This window comes from Quercus suber, unplaced genomic scaffold, assembly GCF_002906115.3.
Source record: "Quercus suber isolate HL8 unplaced genomic scaffold, Cork oak 2.0 scaffold_284, whole genome shotgun sequence".
NCBI classification, from domain to species: Eukaryota; Viridiplantae; Streptophyta; class Magnoliopsida; order Fagales; family Fagaceae; genus Quercus; species Quercus suber.
The window spans coordinates 355,471-376,131 of NW_027069740.1; the positions used below are offsets into that span (position 1 = coordinate 355,471).

Here is a 20,661-nt window from a genome sequence, read left to right on the forward strand (position 1 = left end):
CAATACAATAAATAGAAAAGTTATGTGTTGTTTGGTAATAGGATGTTGATTTGTTTCTCAAAAAAAGGATGTTGATTTATCTTTCCTGTCTTTTTCAAAACATCATTTTGATTCCCTCATACGTGATGAAAATAAATGGAATGGTGTCAAATTGGGTTGTATGTCGTATGGGGTATGGACATCTTGAGAGACATGGAAGAGTATTTTGGCAGCAAGAGTGCTCATTGAGCGTGGAGCTGTGTATCTGTACGGAGGATAGGGAATGGACAGTTGATAAATGTGTGGAAGGATCAATGGTTACCTACTCCAATTACACTTAAAAGGTATTAAACCTCATTGTATACCACAATGTAAGAGCTTATTCATAAGCCAACTCGTACATGGAATCAAGAACTTATTAAGTCTTCATGCCAAGAGATGCCCCTATAAAACAGATACCCCTATCTCGAAGGTGTTTTTGGTGACTCTTTGTATTGTACAAGTACATTCTCTAGAAATTTCATAGTGAAGAGCGTCTGTTTTAGCCATGGTCCCCCTAGCTTCGCCATTGCCCATGCTCGCTCTGATGCCATTCCTATGTTCGTTCCATGCTATTCCTAAAAAGTGTAATAGTGTACAAATGTTAGCAAGTATTGCTAAGCAGCCAAATGGTTAGAGCCATAAGAGGATTTTCCTGTTTTTCTCCTTCCCATTGTAGAAAAAGATATAGCTTCATAAATTTTCCATCGTTCTTAACTCTTTTTTTTTTTTTTTTTAAATTTTACTTTATGCTATTAACTTATTAATTTTGTGCAATTAACTCATAGCGTGTAATTTCAGGACAAATTAATGCATGTTATTATAAATACAATACCATGTGACCAAATTTGTTAAATACATTATTTTAAGGAAATATATAAGGTGTATATGTTATGGTGTATAATAAACAAAGAAGAAAAATGAATCCACCCACACACCAAATAATAATGACTTTAATGTTATTTTGGTATCTATTTATTTTGTACTTAAGTCTCATCAAAATATCACACTCATTTCTTTATCAAAAATATCACACTCGTGTCTGTTTATTTTTGTGATTGACGAACGCATAAAATTCACTATATAAATATATAATCCCCAAATTAAGATTAAAAAAAAAAAAAAAGCCTCTTAGCACCTGCATAGCGTGTGTGATGAGGTTAATTAAATTTATGGTGAAATTTACCATTTATGTGAAAGAAGGGAATACCACATCTTTGTACTCTTGAGCACTTAATAATTTTTCATCGTTTACAACAATTTACTTATATATTGTACTTAAATTGTACTTTGTCTATTATAAATATAAGATTTTGCAAAATGCAAGTAGGCAGTGAATGCAACTGCACAGAGTCCTGCAAGTAGCCAATAAAAATAGTCAAGATGTGCCCGATTAAGATTATCAGCACACCAACTATCTCTGCCAAATCCACTAGTAGCTTCCTCAATAACAAAGCAAGAATAAAAGAATTTACAATATTTGTTGCACCATCAAATTGGCAAGTAAACTTTGCACCAGATTTTGTTATATATACATGGTATAAGACATCTCTTTCCATAATGTCAACCGTATCTTCTCTTGTCACATAAGTGATATCAGTAGAGAACAGGTGTTGGTGTGACACTACGTCGCATGTGGAAGGTTCAAAATTTTATCTCCAGTAAGAGATTCCTCAGGGCCATTTCTGAAAAAAAAAAAAAAAGAATATGTTGAAGATTTAATAAACAAGAATGAAAGAAAGAGGAAATAACGCATATGACTGATGGTTACCTAAGATAACTCAAAGCTGACATGCGGTAGAGACAGGTGAACACCAGGATATGCAACCCAATGGTGTAGAAAAATGCAAAAGTTCGAGCATACCTGCAAGAGTTATCTCTTATTATATTTCACATACACTACAGAGGAAAAAGTTGGAACCAATTAGGAAGAAACATAAGAGCAGTTTCTTAGTGTCACTCAACACGAATTATTTCTTGTCTTTCACATCTAGTGATCAAGAAAATAAAAAATAATATTCCACAAGCAGAGGTTGCACACATTAAGAAATTCAAAATTTAGAATACAGACAACAGAATCATACTTATTGCCAAGAAGAAAACGTCCGCTGCTAAGTGTGATTCTATCCCTGAAACCCAACTCCTTGTACCTTTGATCCCTTTCCTAATTACAAGTCAACAAATTAAGTTAGTACATGATTTATAACAAATATTAGCACTCAAGAAATACATACCCACAGGAGGGCAGACAAATGGTTATGCTGCAGAATAGAAATCTGGGGATGCATATTTAGCAACTGAAGATTAATGCTATCAGTACAAAGTAACCCAATACTGTTGGCAATGTCTACCAAACTAACAGAAGGTGGTTTCTCCTGCTGTCATTGACTAGATCTGTTATCCTTTCACTCCTCATAAGTATTACATATTTGGTAGGTTTGCAATTAGATAATGCATCAACTTTTTCACCAAAGTAATAAGCAGCTTCAGAAATATTGACCTATAATTTCTGGGCAAATATTTTTCCAGTGGCCAATCTAATTATGAAGATCAACCTCCAAAGTAGAAGAATGTAAATGAGCTTTGAATAAAGTTCTGGTTTTGTTGTTGATGAAATTTGATATTTATAGATGGAATTAACCAGGCTTAGCATATGATAATCCACAATCATTTGGAGTCCTTGGGAATCCAAAGAAGTATCAACTTTCAGTATTGGATGATAATAAATTATTAACATCTTTCGAGACTAAAAAAGTTTCATATTTTGTTAAAATTGAAAACTTTTTGTTGAAATTACTGTAAATAAAAGTAACAGTTAGTTGAAATAGTATAATGGAACCCATGAATAATACCAAAAAGTGTAATGAGATCTATGAATAGTAGCAAAAATAAGTTGGCAAAATTAATCATACCAAACGGACACTAAGTTTGTAATTATCAGTTATCACAACTTCAAAATGGAAGAAAGCAAAATCTTGGAAGGCCTCAAATCTGATATAATGCCTAACTAAAGAAAGGGGCATATAAAGAAAATATACAAATTCATCAAAGAAGCTCAAGAATAACAACCTTTTTTGAGAATGCTGCAAATGGATTTATATCATCCTCATATATCTTCTTGTACTTAGATTCAACATCTGAGGTAAAACCACCTTCAAGATCTTCGGCTTGCTGAAAAATGACAATTTAGATTAAAAAAAAAAAAAATTTTAAATAAAATAAGCTTCAAGAGAGGACCATATTTTAGTTATTAAATCCGGACTACTTTGAGCAACTGCAGGCTTTAGTTCACTCAAATGCCAATTCAACTAGAGAATTAACAATCAAACCTCATGGTCAATTAAAAATTAAGAATACTAATAAAAAAGGAAAAAAAATGTTGAAAACTTTATGAATCAATTTAACATATGAGCAAATTATGACTGACTTAATACAATATTAATTATTGAGCCTTTTTATGCATGACAAACATAGAAAGCGCTTAGCAATATTATTTTTTGACCAAATCCAAAATTATAACATATGTATGGAGTCAATGTACAAACACACATAATAAGTCATAAAGAAGATTGCGTATGAACTTACCAACAAAACAAATTAAGAGATACACTCATAAAAGATATATTCAGCATATATCAAGTACTTCAATGAAATTGAAATAGAATGAATTTATTTAAAGGGAAAAATATGTAAAAAGAAAAAATATAGAAAAAAAAAATGGAATGATAATAATTTAATATATTTCAAATTTGTATGATTTTCCTTCATAGTAATTTTATATAAATTAAGAGATACATTTTCAGAAAGAATCACAAATAAATCTTAGAAGATATTGTATTCCTAGATTCATTTCCTTAATATAGCATTTTTCTTTTGTTAAAAAACATATATATATATATATATTTATTTATTTATTTAAAAAAAAAAAAATATTGTATTCCTAGATTCATTTCCTTAATATAGCATTTTTCTTTTGTTAAAAAACATATATATATATATATATTTATTTATTTATTTAAAAAAAAAAATTAGGCAGATATATAATTTGGAGCATCCGAAAAAACCAGGACGGTTTAACAAACCCTGTCAGATTGTGCAAGCCCAAAGGAACCCACCAGGTTTGACAAGTCATAAACTTTAACAATATAATTTAGGACTAAGACTGGCCTAGGCACTAGGTTACTAGTTCACCAGTCCAACCAGTCAGTTCAGATTGGTTCGATATGTACAATAATCAGGGAAGTTACAATCAAGCACCTTCTTTGATCCTCTAGAGACTACTCTTTCATGGTTGTAATCCTGGACATAACGAATCTTTCCATAGAGTTTGACATTATCAGCTTTCGTCTTTTCTAGCTCTACTGTCAGTAGCCCAATCTTCTCCTTCAAATGCCGTATTTCCTAGTGCAATTGAAAAGCAAAATCACAAATTTAAACTCTAATCTAACAATGTCAATATAATATTTACAAATAAGGATAGGAAGCCAAAACTGAATATTTTCGAAAGAACATAATACCTCTTCTGTCTCTCCCAAACGTGCCCTAAACCGATCCCGCTGATTACAAATCACCTTAAGCATTGAACTCTGATCTTGATCTGAGGAAATATGTTTTTGATCTGCATTCTGATACAGAAAAGGCCAACATGAATAAGAGAAATCATGGGGTAGAAAGGAACAGCATATTGAAACCTTAATCTAGCCAGGAAGAATTAGGCATTGATTAAATCATACCAACAGCAAACTAATAGCAGCATATGTTGTTCTTTATTTTTAGCCTTCTTGCCCTTTAAAAACGACTTCTTGTATACCCCTATCCACAAAGTTTTTTTTCCCCCCCCAATAAATTCATTACTTGTTCAAGAAAATACCAACTCTGTATTTTTGGTCGCTATATTGTGTGAAGTCAAAAATGAGGGGTAGAAAAAAAGAGAGACAAGTACCTCAGAGAGCTCAGAACCCCGGGCCTCTGAAAGATCCCAGTCATCAAACAGATTGCCTTTTCTATCTTTGGAACTATAGCCCTGCATTAGAAGGTAAAGAATCAGAATGCATAAGAAGGTGAAACACAAAAATGATCAACAATTAAACTTCTATAAGTTTTTTAATTCTAAGAGACAGGCTAACAAGTTAGGTAACAAGTTAACTGAGATTGCTAAGCAAATAAACAAAATAGCTTACATTCGCATAAAAAATACAACTTTATAGGTATGCTGGCTATGCAAGTTTTTTCTGAGTAAAAAACTGACATTTAATTATTTACCTATTTATGCATCCTAATTAATAATATTAGTTTTGGATTATTCAATAGTTGGAAGAGAGAGGATTTGAAACCTAGACGTCTCCATTGGAACACCCAAAAGTGCCAATTGAGCTACAATGCTCTTGGCTCTAATTAATAATATTATGACTCTAAATATCACTGACCAGAATCTTTAACAAACTACATGCTGCATAAATTGATATTTTGATGCCCAATATGCAGGTCTGACTATTCATAAACCTGGATATCACTTAAGAGGCAAATCTGGCAGCCAGTAGTCAATTCATAGACTTTCAGAAGAAGTTGTAGATGCAAACCTTCAATATGTCATCTTCTAACTTTTGTATCAACTTTTGCTGTTCATTGACCTTAGCTTTAAGTTCTTCTGTCTTGCTTTCGGCTGCTTCCAGCAAAGCTGTTTTGTCATTTAGTTTGACCTGCAAGTGGTGGAAAGGTGTAAAAATTATAAAAATAAGTATTAAACACGGTATTATAAGTCTAGAAGATATTTTTGGTAATTTTTTCTGTGCAGTGTCTACTGCATAATACGCTGGTGCTATTTGTATGTACAGGTATTCTTTTTCATCCCCACCACACTAATTTCTATTTTGTTCTTGGAATAGCTTGGAATAGCAGGACAAGGAGAATTCACACCTTCAACTGTGTGAGCTCATGTTCCATTTTCCGGTTCTTGTCAAGAAGAAGATGCTCCATTTTGCTCATCTCTTCCCCACCTGTAGCTGCGTCCCAATCTTCAGCCTCAATTGAATTATAAATCAGTACCTATACATATAATGGTGTAATGTTAGACAGATAAGCACCGAAGTACTGTCAGGCTTCAAAGAAGCACAAGAAAGATGCATGTAAAGTACAGTGGACACCGTAGGAAGAAAACACACACAAAAACATGCTACTCTATAACAATCAGGAGGCTGAAATGGGAATGTATTGATGTTGCATAACTTAAAGTGGAACTTGTAACAGCAAGCACAGAAAAAGTTCTACATATCACATAAAAATATCCAACAACAGAGCACTCTGTTGATGAGCATATTATAATATTGGGCCATCTAGTGACACAAATGATATGGCAATCGAAGGTTCCTCCAAGGGTAGCTTTCTTTTCTTGGTCTGCTTCCTTAGGTAAGATCTTAACAACAGACAACCTTCGTAAAAGACGAGTGATAGTACTTGACTGGTGCTATATGTGTAAGAGGTGTGGGGAGTCGGTGGATCATCTTTTACTTCATTGCTCCATAGCTTGGGAGTTGTGGTTTTTGGTTTTCTGCTTGTTTGGTATTCAATGGGTTATGCCTTATACTGTTCTTGAGTTGTTTGAGGCTTGGTAAGGAAAGTTTGCGTGACATCATCACATTGATGTTTGGAAATTAGTGCCTCATTGCTTGATTTGGTGCATTTGGTGTGAAAAGAATGCTAGAAGCTTTGAGGGTTGCGAACGCTCTTTGCTGGAAATTAAGTCTTTCTTCCTACACACTCTTTGAATGGAGTGTGGTTTTTTCTCATTTTTCTTGACCGTTGTTCTTTTGTTTCTTGATTTGTGCCTCCCCATAGTACATCCCCAATGTACTCGGCTTGACAATCTTTTTATTATTAATAATATTCTTACGTTATTTATCCCAAAAAAAAAAAAAAAAAAGATGGTTTAAATAGTAGTCACAGACTCACAGTGAAGTATGGTTGCAGGACCAGAAAAGCATCTTATTAGTGAGATCCTTCTTCTAGGCCTCATTAAACATGATATACACAACTTCATTAAGGTAGTGTTTGGAACAACTGCTGGGTGGAATGCATTCCAGCAGAGCATTTTGCAGAATGTAAAGTGGCAAAAAAAGTATTTCTTTCGAAAATTGCATTTGGTATACTGCTAAACCTTCTACTAAAAAGTAATTATGCAGAATGGGATTGTGTTTGGTTTGGAAAAGTGTAAAATGCATTTTTTGGTACATTTAATAATTTTTTATTAGGATGAATAAAGTAAAAAAATAATAATAATGGCTTCTTATATATATGTGTGTGTGTGTGTTTTTCCCTTTAAAAAATTAATTTTTTTTCCCTACCTCATTTCTATCTTTTTTCCCTCAAGTTTTAATCGTCACTACCACTTTTATTTTTCCTCCAAATTTCCCCCCCCCCACGCGTTCACTTCCCGTCCCCTTCTTTTTTCCCCATATCACACTTTCTTCCACCACCCTCCCATTTCTTTCTTTAGCACATGTTCACCCCCCCTCCCATTTCTCTTTTTCCCTTATTTCCCTTTCAAAAACTCCACTAACTAATCCTCCAATTCAACTACAATTGAAGCTTCTAGATTCACTTTTTCTTTCAATTTTCGCAAATTGACAGGTGCTATTATCTTCCTCACTTTTTTTCTCCTCTCACTAGTCTTTTTTTTCTCTCCCCCTACTTTCCTCTCTCACCATTTCTCTCTCTATAAGATATTTTCTGCCCTCTCTTTCTCTCTCTAAAATATTGTTATTTTCATAATGACCCATTATTTTCCTGCCAAGCAGGAGCTGGTTTATTTCCTGCTTCTCTTTTATTGCACCCTTCTACAACCCATGTTGGGATGCAATGGCAACCACCCATACTCTGCTCGGCCTTGATGACCTCTACTTCATCCACCGCCTCAGCAGTGGCGACATAGGAAGTGTGATTTTGGTTTTTATTTTATTATTATTTTGGTGTTGTGATTGAGATTTTTTTTTTCCTTGTGATTTTGGGGATTTTTGTTTTTGGTGTTGCGATTTTAGATTTTTTTGTTGTGATTTTGGTGGTTGTTGCTGTGAATTTGCAGAGAAAACAATGTATATAGAAACGAAAAAGAAAGAGAAACAGATAGAGAAATAGTCATTGTGAGTGTCAGTGGTGGGTCCCACTTACTTTAGTTAAAATGAGAATGTCAAGATTTTTTGACTTTTGCTCTAGAATGTGAGATTAATGGTCATACCAAACACCTAATGGTCATAACAAACACCTCAAATTTCTCCAAAATGCATTTTGCGCCTAGAAATCTGTGAGAATGATTAATTTGGTATTACCAAACACAACCTAAAAGAGTAACCAAATGCTAAATAATGTTTTTTATTTGAAAATTTAGGCTAATGCAACTTGAAAATTTTCATGCAGCATCATCAATACAACTTCAAAAGATATGAATCACTTATTAAAAAATTTCATAACATTTGGTAAAAGCTGAAATTGATAAGGGGACCCTGCTGTTTAGTAACAGGGAAGGAACCAAACTACCTGCATAAGTTTTAACTGTTTACGCAATTCATCAACCATTTTTTCTGTTGGCCTTGCCTGAAGCTCTTTCTTCATCTCTTCAATAGCAACTTCCTGAATTAATAAGAAAAGGCAAAAGGAGCTAAGATATATCTATAGATGGAGCCAGGAACGAAACAATATAATCAACAGAGATACAGCAAGCACTAACAAAATGTGAACGATATCAGATGAGGCGATAGTATAACCAAGATTTGAATTTATTTCAGCATTTATGGTCTTAGCAACAGAATTCCCAATGAATGGTAGAGGAGAACAATAACTTCAGTTATTCCTAAACATGATTAACTATTAACATTGAATGAGCAATAGAAAAACAAGGTGGCATACCTTTTCATTGAGCAGCACTTTCAATTTCTTAATGTCTTTCATGTGTTCTTCTTGCTCATTTGATAAGGTTGTTTCAATATTGTGAAGCTCCCGGTTCAGTTCAGAGATTATTTTCTCTTTAGCATTCAAAGAATTCTCAAGGATGCTATTTGAATCTAAATTATCACTGCAATCGCAATAACCAATAGTACACTAAAAACATTAAACAGAAAAGGGGAAAAAACAGCAAAATGATATGAAAAATTCAGAAAGATGAACATATTAATAATGGAGGAAACAATTGTTGGAGGAAAAAGATATCATAAATAGGCACATCCAACAAATTTTTTACACCCATCCGTATTGTTGGACAGAAAGCCAGGTAAAATCTTAAGGCAGGGACAAAAATAATGGCCACAAACATGTCACAAGGAAGCTAGCTCTGTGAAGATGTAAAGATTATTTCAATGTTTCAACAGTTATTCTTCTTTAGAAAAAAGATACTGGTGAATATATGATACACCTTTAGCCTAGGGGTGGAACAGGTGCAACCGTGCAAGCTTAGTGATACTTAATGAACCAAAAAAATAAATATAAATAAAGAAAAGAAAAGAAAACCCAAAATCATACACTAATTTAATAAAAGTTATGTCATACAAACCATGGTTATGTCAACTGGACACCCTCTCCCTTTTTCTATATATATGTGTGTGTGTGTGTGTAAGTGAATGTATATATATATATATATATTGTTTTTCCTCCTTATGAAATGCTGCGCATTATGAGTACATTAAATTATTAATATAATTTTCTCTAATTAGAACTCTATAACCAAAGTTCAAGAAGTTATAGATAGGCACAAGTTTTAAAGAGAAAGATCAAGCACATCCAAAAGATTACACAAAGAGCCTAAAGCTAAAATCCAATCCAACAAAGTTTTGAAGAGAAAAAAAAAAAGAGCTTAAGCTCAGGAATCATTCATTCATAGTCCTCAAAACTTCGAGCATTGTGTTCCCACCAAATGCGCTACATCAAACATTCACATTGTTATGTAGTAATAAGTATAAAAATTCTTCCCAGTTTTCCTCTAGCGGGCATGTATGCTTTAACTCATTATATTTTCATAACAATGCTATCCATTGTTATTCAAGTGAACCTAGAGTCATAGTGTGGGTGGATACAAAAGTAAAAATTGTGGTACCGAAGTACCTCACCTCTTCTTACTTCCAGCATCTTCATTTGCAGTCTGTAATTGAGAACGAAGAAGTCCCTGTAAATCAAAAAAAAAAAAAAAAGGCATGTAGATCAGCAGAATGAATGACCATTAGTTGATTGGTGCTGTATACGTTGGTGTCATGGAGAAACCGTGGACCACCTATTGCTTCATTGTGATACTGCCTATGTCTTGTGGAGTGAAATATTTTTTGATATTTGGGGTTTAGTTGGTAATCTAGTCGACAGTGACAGATATATTATGTGGATAGCGAAATTAGTTTGGGAGGCACCATTCCAATGTTCGGAATCTTACTCTGCTATGTTTGATGCGGATGGTGTGGAAGGAAAGGAATAGCTGCACCCTTAAAGATATGGTGCGACTCTTGATCATTTGAAGTCCTTGTTGTTTCATACCTTGTTTCATTGGTCTCACACTTGGGGTTTTACTCATTTTCATTCTATTTTGGAGTTCCAAGACTCCCTTCATTTTCCTATATAATTTCTTTGTAATCTTTTAGACGCTCTGTGTTCATCATTGTGAACATGAAGTAATCTTTTTTTTTTTTTAATAAATAATTCTACTTATCAAAAAAACAAAAGTAGTGAGAAAAGTTGCGCCAAGGCTCTTTGTTGGGGTTTGTCCACTAGCCAACATTGTGCGACGTAAAGAGTATCCTCCATCTAGGGAACCAGCAACTCCACCAGTTGTCTCAACAGCAAATGTAGGGGGTCCCCAAGGCGGAGAGGCAGTAGTCAAACAGATTTTATTCATGCTTAGCCAAACAACATGGCAGTGTTGAGGTTCTTTTGGGTAGAAACTAAAGACATTGAAGTAGTGTTAGAGGAAACAACCAAAATATTCCGATTACGTATGTATGTAAGTTGAAGAGGCTTCATTTAATTGGTGTTCTTGGGTCAAGCAGGAGCAAGGTAGCTACTGGAGCAAGTAACGGAACTTTGTAGTGTGTACCACCATGTCGACATCATTAGAAGGATGAGGGAGGAAGGCAAGGCCCTGATGATCTGGCAAAGACCCAACGGTAAAAGGCCAGTCCTTGGAGTTATTAACGTTTAGAAAGGAAAGCAAAAATAGAATGGTGGGTGGAAAGGCTTCAAGCAGGAGGTGCAAAGGGCTTTCAAGCCACATGACTCCATAGAAACCAGGTAGAGGTTGAGAAGAGAGCACCCACTGAACCTCAATACCGGAAAACCATCACAAGGGAAAACAACCTGTCGTTTGTGGTGGTGTTGAAAGGGGAGGGGTGGACTTGTGAGAACTTATGATGAAGCCTAGAAAGGAAAGGGAATCGAAAAGTAGACATGCGAATTAAGGACCGAAAATTCCTCATATATAATTGTTGAGACGAGAATTGTAATAGATGAGAGAAGCAGAAAATTTGAACCTTAGAGCATTCACATAAGTTCATGCAAAAAATTGTCTATTTAACTATTTTAGAATAAGGACCTACTTTTTTTATTTTATATAACCACTTTTCCAAAACACTCGTCAGAATATCCATTCTACATTCTATTTTACTTAAATAATAATTTTTCATTCATTTTTTGTTGTTATATTTGTCATTTTTTTCATTAACTATCCTTTGTTTTCTCAGCAAACAAACAGATATTCACCTCAAAATCCACTATGAAATCAAACCCAGAAAAAAAAAAAACCCTCATCAATGGGCAAACCTTATCTGAATTCAGCAGCAACGCCAGCTTACAAAACTTGGTTTTGGCAGTAGTCTCCAGAAAACCACAATCAAGACTAAACAATCCTTATGAACCACCTGTGCAGCAGTTCACAACATCTCATATCTGCATTGCCCAAATCATCCAAGCCCCAACACAAACATTTCAAAATTTGGATGATGAACCCAAAAATCAAACCCAAAATCCTCCTCCACCTCCAAATCAAACCCAAAAATCAACCCCAGCCTCATCAATCTCCAAATCAAACCCAAGAATCACTTCAGCTCCCTCGCAAAGACCGTGGAGGAGGATGATTGACGACCTAACAGGGTGGAGGAAGACGCTTCAGCTCCCTTGCAAACCCAAGAACTGCATCAGCTCCAAGCCAATCCACGCTCTAGGTCTCATTGGAATACAAAGCCTCCAAGCCGATCACATTCTTGCTACGTGGTGAAGAGAATCAGCAAATGGTCAAAGCTGAGTGAGAGCTGAAATGGAACAAGTAGTAAGATGAGGGAGAAGTGAAGGAGAGATGTCGGTTTGCTGAGAAAGAAAAGAAGAGTGAAACGTGAAAGCAATACAAAAGTAAAGGAAATTAATAAAATATTGAAATACACAGCTACAATAACCATATATATTTACACAGTTACTATAGCAACAATGTATTTCACACACTTTTAGATTGATTGATGTGGGAAATTTTGAGCTTGAATGTGCAAATTTGACACCATATACCTATTTTACACACATTGATGTGAGATCTCTTGGGGTGACAATTTTGGAAAATGGGAGAATAGGGCTCGTGCATGGAAGGAATTAGAAATAGGATCTAGAAGTGGACCACATATAATCAAACAAAAAATTAAACGCAGTGTTTAGGCAGCCAAACAAGTCTCTATGGGGCCTGACTCAGGTTTCATTATGGGCCCATGATTCATGTTTGGTCCAAAGGTAGAATAGTGCTCCAACAACATGATATTGGGCTGCACTGAGAACCCGAGAACCCAAAAAGGGACAAAGACCCTTGCAAGGACCCAATAGAATATTGTTTGTTTGTTTACCCATTCAAGATGATGGGGGAAGAGGGGTAAACTAGAGACGCCAAAAGGGGAAAGACGGAGATGGTGACAAGGATGTAAATGGAGCAACATGCTGAAGAAGATGAAAAATCAATCAAGATATTCATTGCATGGGGGGGGAGGGTGGGGGAACTAGTCGAGATTAGTCACTTCCTAGTGCCCAAAGTTTTAGCATGTCTGATCGGACCCGTGTTAGACCTAGATATTTCTTGGGTTGTCCTTGGCAATATCCCATGTAAGGAAAGATAGAGAAATGCTACTAAGCACAAGAATGTTGAGGAACTATTGGGTTAGATGAATGATAGTCCACCTTTAGGTACAATTTTTTCTAATGTAGATGTCGAACTGGAGGAAAGAATTGTATAAACATACCCAAATGTGTCTAGAGGCTACCTCTAAGCAAGAGGAAGATAGTTAGGAAGCTCTTGAAGCCATCCCATTGAACATCTATTAGGGTAGTGAGGCGAGGTAGTTAGAGAACTCAACCTTCAAATTGGGTAATGAATAGGTTTAAGGGATTCAATAAATTTTTGGGTCTCTTTTAGAAGGTATGAAAAGGAAGCAATGAGGCTGCTTACTAGTATTGAAATTTGGTGGAAGGCCACAGAATCTTCCAATTCACAGCAGATGAACAACCCAAAACCACGTATGAGAGGGTTCATGGAACTTAAGAATTTGGTCTCATCTGTGAATTAACACAATGGAACCACTATTAGTAAATCCCCATCCATGGGACCACGCATATAATGAACTAGTAAAAGTTGATAGCAATTGACTCCCCGTGCTTTCCAAATCTTCAAAAGTGCACTAGTTTCTTTCCCTCCATAAGGTCCACATCAAACATAAAGGAACAGGATTCCAATTATCTAATGAATGCTTGCCAACCCAATTCCTCTATCCATAAGACCCACTGAATCCCAAAGGATTTGAAAACAAAACTCCACAACTCAAAGGCCACGCTATAATGTATCAAAAGATGGTCCACCATTTCCTCGCTACATCGGCACATACAACACCGACTCACAATATAATATCCCTTTGGGATGAGAAAAGCACTGTTGAACACTCCCAACTTAAAAGATACCAACTAGCTATTGACAGTTTAGATCTGTCAATGTCCAAAACAGGCAATGTGTCGGTGTCAGACATGGGAATGGCATTGACACAGCTGCCTGCATGCCCTATGCGTGTTTGTGAGAGAAAGTTTTTGTAGTCTTAAATTGGATCGAATGGTAAATAGCATCCGATTTGAACATCCATTTGAATGAAATTTGACAAGCATGATAAAAACCTAAAGAACATGCAATCCAATGGTTAGATTTTCAAAATATGTAACCATGTTAATTTTTTAGTGAGAGTTTGAGCGTTTTTCTCTAAACTAGTTTAGAGAGAAACTTTGTCCTTATGGACAGTCAGCAGCTAAGTAAATGAATATTGTACAATTAAGATTTATAATTAGGGATTTAAGGTAAGTTGGATACTTTTAATGGTTAGATTTTCAAAATATGTAACCATGTTAAATTTTTTAGTGAGAGTTTGAGCGTTTCTCTCTAAACTAGTTTAGAGAGAAACTTTGTCCTTATGGACAGTCAGCAGCTAAGTAAATGAATATTGTACAATTAAGATTTATTATTAGGGATTTAAGGTAAGTTGGATACTTTTAAAAATATGGCTCAAGGGATACGGCAAATGCACCTTCTCCCTCTCAAGACTAAGAAGCCGTGTTTGAGCCCGTTCGACTTCATCCATCAATAGACTGAGCTCTGATTGCTTTGCTGCAGTGTCTTCATCTGAAATTATTAAACAGCAGATAAGATAATATAAAGACATAACCTTTGCTGGGCAGAAAGATGAGGCATAAAGGTTCAATTCAGAGTGTCTTGTGACAACAAAAAGAAAAGAAGATGCCATCAAAATTAGCGTATCACCTGATTGTGCACGGAGTTCAAATAACTGGCTTTGTGCAAGTTCGTGTAATTTCTGCATAGTGGAAACACTTTCTTTAGCTTGTCGTAATTGATCTTGCAGTGATTGTTCCCTGTGTGAAGAAGGGATCATAAATCAGGGCCATAATAATGTGACAATTCAATAGGACATTATATGCACAAAAGCAAACTGTCCAGAAATAAATAATATATATGCCTAGTGACCTCAGCTCCATAACAGAATTTGCAGTGCTACTAGAAAGGATGTTACCTTTCTTTTAAAACTTCCAAGGTCTTCTGGTTCTCTTCTGCCAAGCTACGTTGTTTCATCTCCACAGTTTCTTTTACTTTTTCTTCCATCTGAACACACATTAGAATTTTTACATATTAAAAGGAAAAACCATCATTCCGACGATTACACATAATTTCATATAAATGGGAACAATATATCAGTCATACCACATTTTCTGTGTTTTGAATTCACATTTAATCAATAGAACTTGAGGAAAGAAAGGAAATGGCCATGAGAATCTCAAAAGCCAGCACCTCAAAGTATTGACATATTGGACTACAATGACACAAATAAGAAGCTCAAACATCAAAGTTATAAAGTAAAATTATCAGTTCCCATTTAAAACTTACTTGGCAGTTAATAAAGAGTTCATAAAAGCAAAAATGCTATGTTCCATCTACCCCACAATGTGTGGGCAGGAATAAACAAATAAAATGAAACATTTTTTTTTCATGCACTTCCTTTTTTCTGCAAGATACTAAGAATTTTATACAATAAGATAAAAAAATAAAAAGATAATAACACTCCCTAAGAAAAAGAAGCAAACTGCACCAACTTTTCACTCTTATTTTGCTTAACCCTTCTGTCTATCATTACTTTTCTGTAAGCAAATTATATAAATGTCACCCTTTTAAAGTTCTTAACAATTTTATTTTCTTCCATCTTTATGTAAAGGACCAAGAGCTTTAATTATTAAACTTCGAGGATTAAAAATTTTCAAACTACTGAACCAATCATATTCATGAGGCAGCTAAATTCCAAGCAAAAGATCTACCATGTTTACCAAACTAGTTCCTCCACCCAAAAAGTAATTCCACTACTCTTTTAGGCATTACCTCAATGAATCCTGAAAAATGAAAATGCAAAAGACCACAACATATGGGAAACTGTGCAACTCACTAGCAAGTGAAACAGTTTCAACACTGCTTTTGCACATACAACACCAATCCACCTAAACTATTCGTGCTACTACTGTAATTATAGTAAGCATTACTAACCTGTTGCTCTAACTGGCGGTTGCGCTCTTCAAGTCTTCGTATTGTTGCCTGCTGATTCTTTAAGTGGGTAGCCTCTGTCCGGAATTCCTCAAGCTCAACTTTCATTTTCCGATTCTCAGATTCTAGTTCAGACAGTTTTATATCTTGGTCCTGGATGCAGCAGACAAATGTGAATTTACTAATAAAATGATGGCATAGAGAGACACACTGTGTGTGCATGGTGCACACGGAGAAGCTTTTAGCACATAGACAAAGAATAGAGCCATTGTTTTGATAAGTAATAAGTTCATTGATATCAAAAAAGGAACACCCTAGTACACAGGGAGTGTACAAGGGGTCAAACAATTCAAGAATAGAGCCATCGTTTGAATGGCAAAACCTCAACTAGGCGCTAAAGCCTTATAGATCTAACACCAAAGGCCTAGGTTTTGTACTGGCTTATAAGCTAGTCAAATCTACTATTACTTATTGCAAACAAAATAATTAGAGAGAGAGAGAGAGAACAATTGTTTGGAAATTTTTGAAAACCTTAAACCATGGAATTGAAATACCTAATGAAGAACTTGTTCATACTCAACAAGCTTGAATAGATTTAATATAACTACTAGCCTCATCACACGCGCTTCGCGCGTGTAATGAGGCTTTCTTCTTTTTTAGTGGTAGTAGCAAAAAAAACCTATGTTTTTCTATTTTATATAATAATTTTTATTTTGAGAATTTAATTTATTAGTGGATAAATCAATTTGAAAATCAATAGGAGAGTGACCCTAATTTTTAGGCATTGTTTTAGTGGAAGTTATATATATAATTTTTATTTTGAGAATCTAATTTATAAGTGAATAAATTAATTTGAAAATCAACAGAAAAGTGACCCTAATTTTTAGGCATTGTTTTAGTGGAAGTTAGGGTTGTATTTTTACTTGATTGTCCTTTAGTTTTGTCTCTACTTAAATATAGGGATGTAGGGGTATTTTAGAACAAAAAAAATCCGGTCCAAACAAGTGCAGCCTCTTAAATAGTAGTATAGATATAAGTTTTAATGGTAGATGCAACAGAAGTTGCATAGGTAGCAAAGGTTGTTTGATGTTTGCGGCGATTACATCAATAAGGCTGGGGATAACCACACTTTGAATGATGTTGTTTTCTCTATAGTTGATCTAAGATTTTTGTTCCTTAGATCATTGTGTGAGTGAATGTGTAATCCATGCTTCTTTTCTAGATTTTGTTGAGCAGTTGTGCTTTGCTTGAATCTTTTAAGAGAACTTCTGTACATACTCAGTGTACTTCAGGGCTCTCCTCTTTTAGTTTTTTGATAACTAATAAAATTCATTCAAGAGAAATAAGCAGCACAACCCTAGTACCTTTTTTATATAATTAAAAATATATATCATTCAAAGCGAATACAAAATAAAACACTGTCCTAAAAAGAAAAATCACAATAAAACGCAAGCTATCCAAAAAAAGAAAGGAGTGTTGCCTAAAATCACCATCCACTTAAATACACTGCTTAGCAATGACTGCTTGATAACATTAATTGGATACTCTACAGAATAAAATATCCTATTGTTTCACTCTTGCCAATTTGTCAGCAAGATGCATAAGTACACAGATGTATACAAGCACAGATGTATACAAGAGAAACAAGGGTTCAAGACTCCTTAACTTTACTAATAAATAAGTAAATACAAGAGAAACAAACTAAAAGGAAACTATCATCTAAAATTCAAAAGATCAAAAAAATCCAACAAATTTGGGGAAGAGTGTAAACTATTAGCCACCATCCAATCATAGAGAAACCTTAGGTAGCTCTAGCCTAATACTCTTTTCTTTTCTGTTCTTCTTATCTTCTTCTTGGTGATAGCTTTACCCTCATTACTTATTACTTTAAAGACAATAGTATTAAAGATGTTTACTAATATACAATTTAGAAGCAATCTCTCATTGAAACTTGCTCTAATGCAACACAATAATGAAACACACTGGTACTTACAGCAATTGAAGCAAGAGCTGGATAAGGATCTGGAGCCTCATAAAGTTTTTGATAAATTTCAAGAAAAGCATTTTCTCCAAACTTTGCCCTCATGGTGAGATTGTTAACTTCTTCTTGGTATCCCTTAAGTAAAGAGTTAAACAAACTTAACTTTTCTTCTGCTGAAGCTTTCTTGAAATCTGTTATCAAAACAGTTTTAAATATAACACCAAAACAATTTTTTTTCATGCACTTCCTTTTTTCTGCAAGATACTAAGAATTTTATACAATAAGATAAAAAAATAAAAAGATAATAACACTCCCTAAGAAAAAGAAGCAAACTGCACCAACTTTTCACTCTTATTTTGCTTAACCCTTCTGTCTATCATTACTTTTCTGTAAGCAAATTATATAAATGTCACCCTTTTAAAGTTCTTAACAATTTTATTTTCTTCCATCTTTATGTAAAGGACCAAGAGCTTTAATTATTAAACTTCGAGGATTAAAAATTTTCAAACTACTGAACCAATCATATTCATGAGGCAGCTAAATTCCAAGTAAAAGATCTACCATGTTTACCAAACTAGTTCCTCCACCCAAAAAGTAATTCCACTACTCTTTTAGGCATTACCTCAATGAATCCTGAAAAATGAAAATGCAAAAGACCACAACATATGGGAAACTGTGCAACTCACTAGCAAGTGAAACAGTTTCAACACTGCTTTTGCACATACAACACCAATCCACCTAAACTATTCATGCTACTACTGTAATTATAGTAAGCATTACTAACCTGTTGCTCTAACTGGCGGTTGCGCTCTTCAAGTCTTCGTATTGTTGCCTGCTGATTCTTTAAGTGGGTAGCCTCTGTCCGGAATTCCTCAAGCTCAACTTTCATTTTCCGATTCTCAGATTCTAGTTCAGACAGTTTTATATCTTGGTCCTGGATGCAGCAGACAAATGTGAATTTACTAATAAAATGATGGCATAGAGAGACACACTGTGTGTGCATAGTACACACACAGAGGCTTTTAGCACATAGACAAAGAATAGAGCCATTGTTTTGATAAGTAATAAGTTTATTGATATCAAAAAAGGAACACCCTAGTACACAGGGTGTGTACAAGGGGTCAAACAATTCAAGAATAGAGCCATCATTTGAATGGCAAAACCTCAACTAGGCGCTAAAGCCTTATAGATCTAACACCAGAGGCCTAGGTTTTGTACTGGCTTATAAGCTAGTCAAATCTACTATTACTTATTGCAAACTAAATAATTAGAGAGAGAGAGAGAGAGAGAGAGAGAGAGAGAGAGAACAATTGTTTGGAAATTTTTGAAAACCTTAAAACCATGGAATTGAAATACCTAATGAAGAACTTGTTCATAGTCAACAAGCTTGAAGAGATTTAATATAACTATATAAGTTTTAATGGTAGATGCAACAGAAGTTGCATAGGTAGCAAAGGTTGTTTGATGTTTGTGGCGATTACATCAATAAGGCTGGGGATAACCACACTTTGAATGATGTTGTTTTCTCTATAGTTGATCTAAGATTTTTGTTCCTTAGATCATTGTGTGAGTGAATGTGTAATCCATGCTTCTTTTCTAGATTTTGTTGAGCAGTTGTGCTTTGCTTGAATCTTTTAAGAGAACTTCTGTACATACTCAGTGTACTTCAGGGCTCTCCTCTTTTAGTTTTTTGATAACTAATAAAATTCATTCAAGAGCAATAAGCAGCACAACCCTAGTACCTTTTTTATATAATTAAAAATATATATCATTCAAAGCGAATACATAATAAAACACTGTCCTAAAAAGAAAAATCACAGTAAAACGCAAGCTATCCAAAAAAAGAAAGGAGTGTTGCCTAAAATCACCATCCACTTAAATACACTGCTTAGCAATGACTGCTTGATAACATTAATTGGATACTCTACAGAATAAAATATCCTATTGTTTCACTCTTGCCAATTTGTCAGCAAGATGCATAAGTACACAGATGTATACAAGCACAGATGTATACAAGAGAAACAAGGGTTCAAGACTCCTTAACTTTACTAATAAATAAGTAAATACAAGAGAAACAAACTAAAAGGAAACTATCATCTAAAATTCAAAAGATCAAAAAAATCCAACAAATTTGGGGAAGAGTGTAAACTATTAGCCACCATCCAATCATAGAGAAACCTTAGGTAGCTCTAGCCTAATACTCTTTTCTTTTCTGTTCTTCTTATCTTCTTCTTGGTGATAGCTTTACCCTCATTACTTATTACTTTAAAGACAATAGTATTAAAGATGTTTACTAATATACAATTTAGAAGCAATCTCTCATTGAAACTTGCTCTAATGCAACACAATAATGAAACACACTGGTACTTACAGCAATTGAAGCAAGAGCTGGATAAGGATCTGGAGCCTCATAAAGTTTTTGATAAATTTCAAGAAAAGCATTTTCTCCAAACTTTGCCCTCATGGTGAGATTGTTAACTTCTTCTTGGTATCCCTTAAGTAAAGAGTTAAACAAACTTAACTTTTCTTCTGCTGAAGCTTTCTTGAAATCTGTTATCAAAACAGTTTTAAATATAACACCAAAACA

General features: G+C 34.6%; 1 protein-coding gene across 2 annotated transcripts in view; it reads right to left on the reverse strand.

Moving 5' to 3' along the window:
* Positions 1-1,225: 1,225 nt before the first annotated feature.
* Positions 1,226-20,661, reverse strand: part of LOC112013833 (protein CASP) — a 23,552-nt gene continuing 4,116 nt past the window's right edge. The window contains exons 3-19 of one of the 2 annotated variants that reach the window (XM_024046215.2): positions 20,446-20,624; positions 18,859-19,008; positions 15,078-15,166; positions 14,810-14,919; positions 14,577-14,671; positions 10,110-10,165; positions 8,917-9,082; positions 8,548-8,640; positions 5,935-6,063; positions 5,598-5,717; positions 4,961-5,041; positions 4,536-4,643; positions 4,276-4,419; positions 3,088-3,189; positions 2,103-2,182; positions 1,790-1,882; positions 1,226-1,703 (exon numbers count right to left, since the gene is read on the reverse strand). In XM_024046215.2, coding sequence (XP_023901983.2) covers positions 1,643-1,703; positions 1,790-1,882; positions 2,103-2,182; positions 3,088-3,189; positions 4,276-4,419; positions 4,536-4,643; positions 4,961-5,041; positions 5,598-5,717; positions 5,935-6,063; positions 8,548-8,640; positions 8,917-9,082; positions 10,110-10,165; positions 14,577-14,671; positions 14,810-14,919; positions 15,078-15,166; positions 18,859-19,008; positions 20,446-20,624 — 1,856 coding nt within the window. In that variant the 3' untranslated portion in view covers positions 1,226-1,642. Of the gene's footprint in view, positions 1,704-1,789; positions 1,883-2,102; positions 2,183-3,087; positions 3,190-4,275; positions 4,420-4,535; positions 4,644-4,960; positions 5,042-5,597; positions 5,718-5,934; positions 6,064-8,547; positions 8,641-8,916; positions 9,083-10,109; positions 10,166-14,576; positions 14,672-14,809; positions 14,920-15,077; positions 15,167-16,096; positions 16,247-18,086; positions 18,283-18,858; positions 19,009-20,445; positions 20,625-20,661 lie in introns of those variants that run through there. The other variant, XM_065781942.1, reaches the window with a different exon arrangement.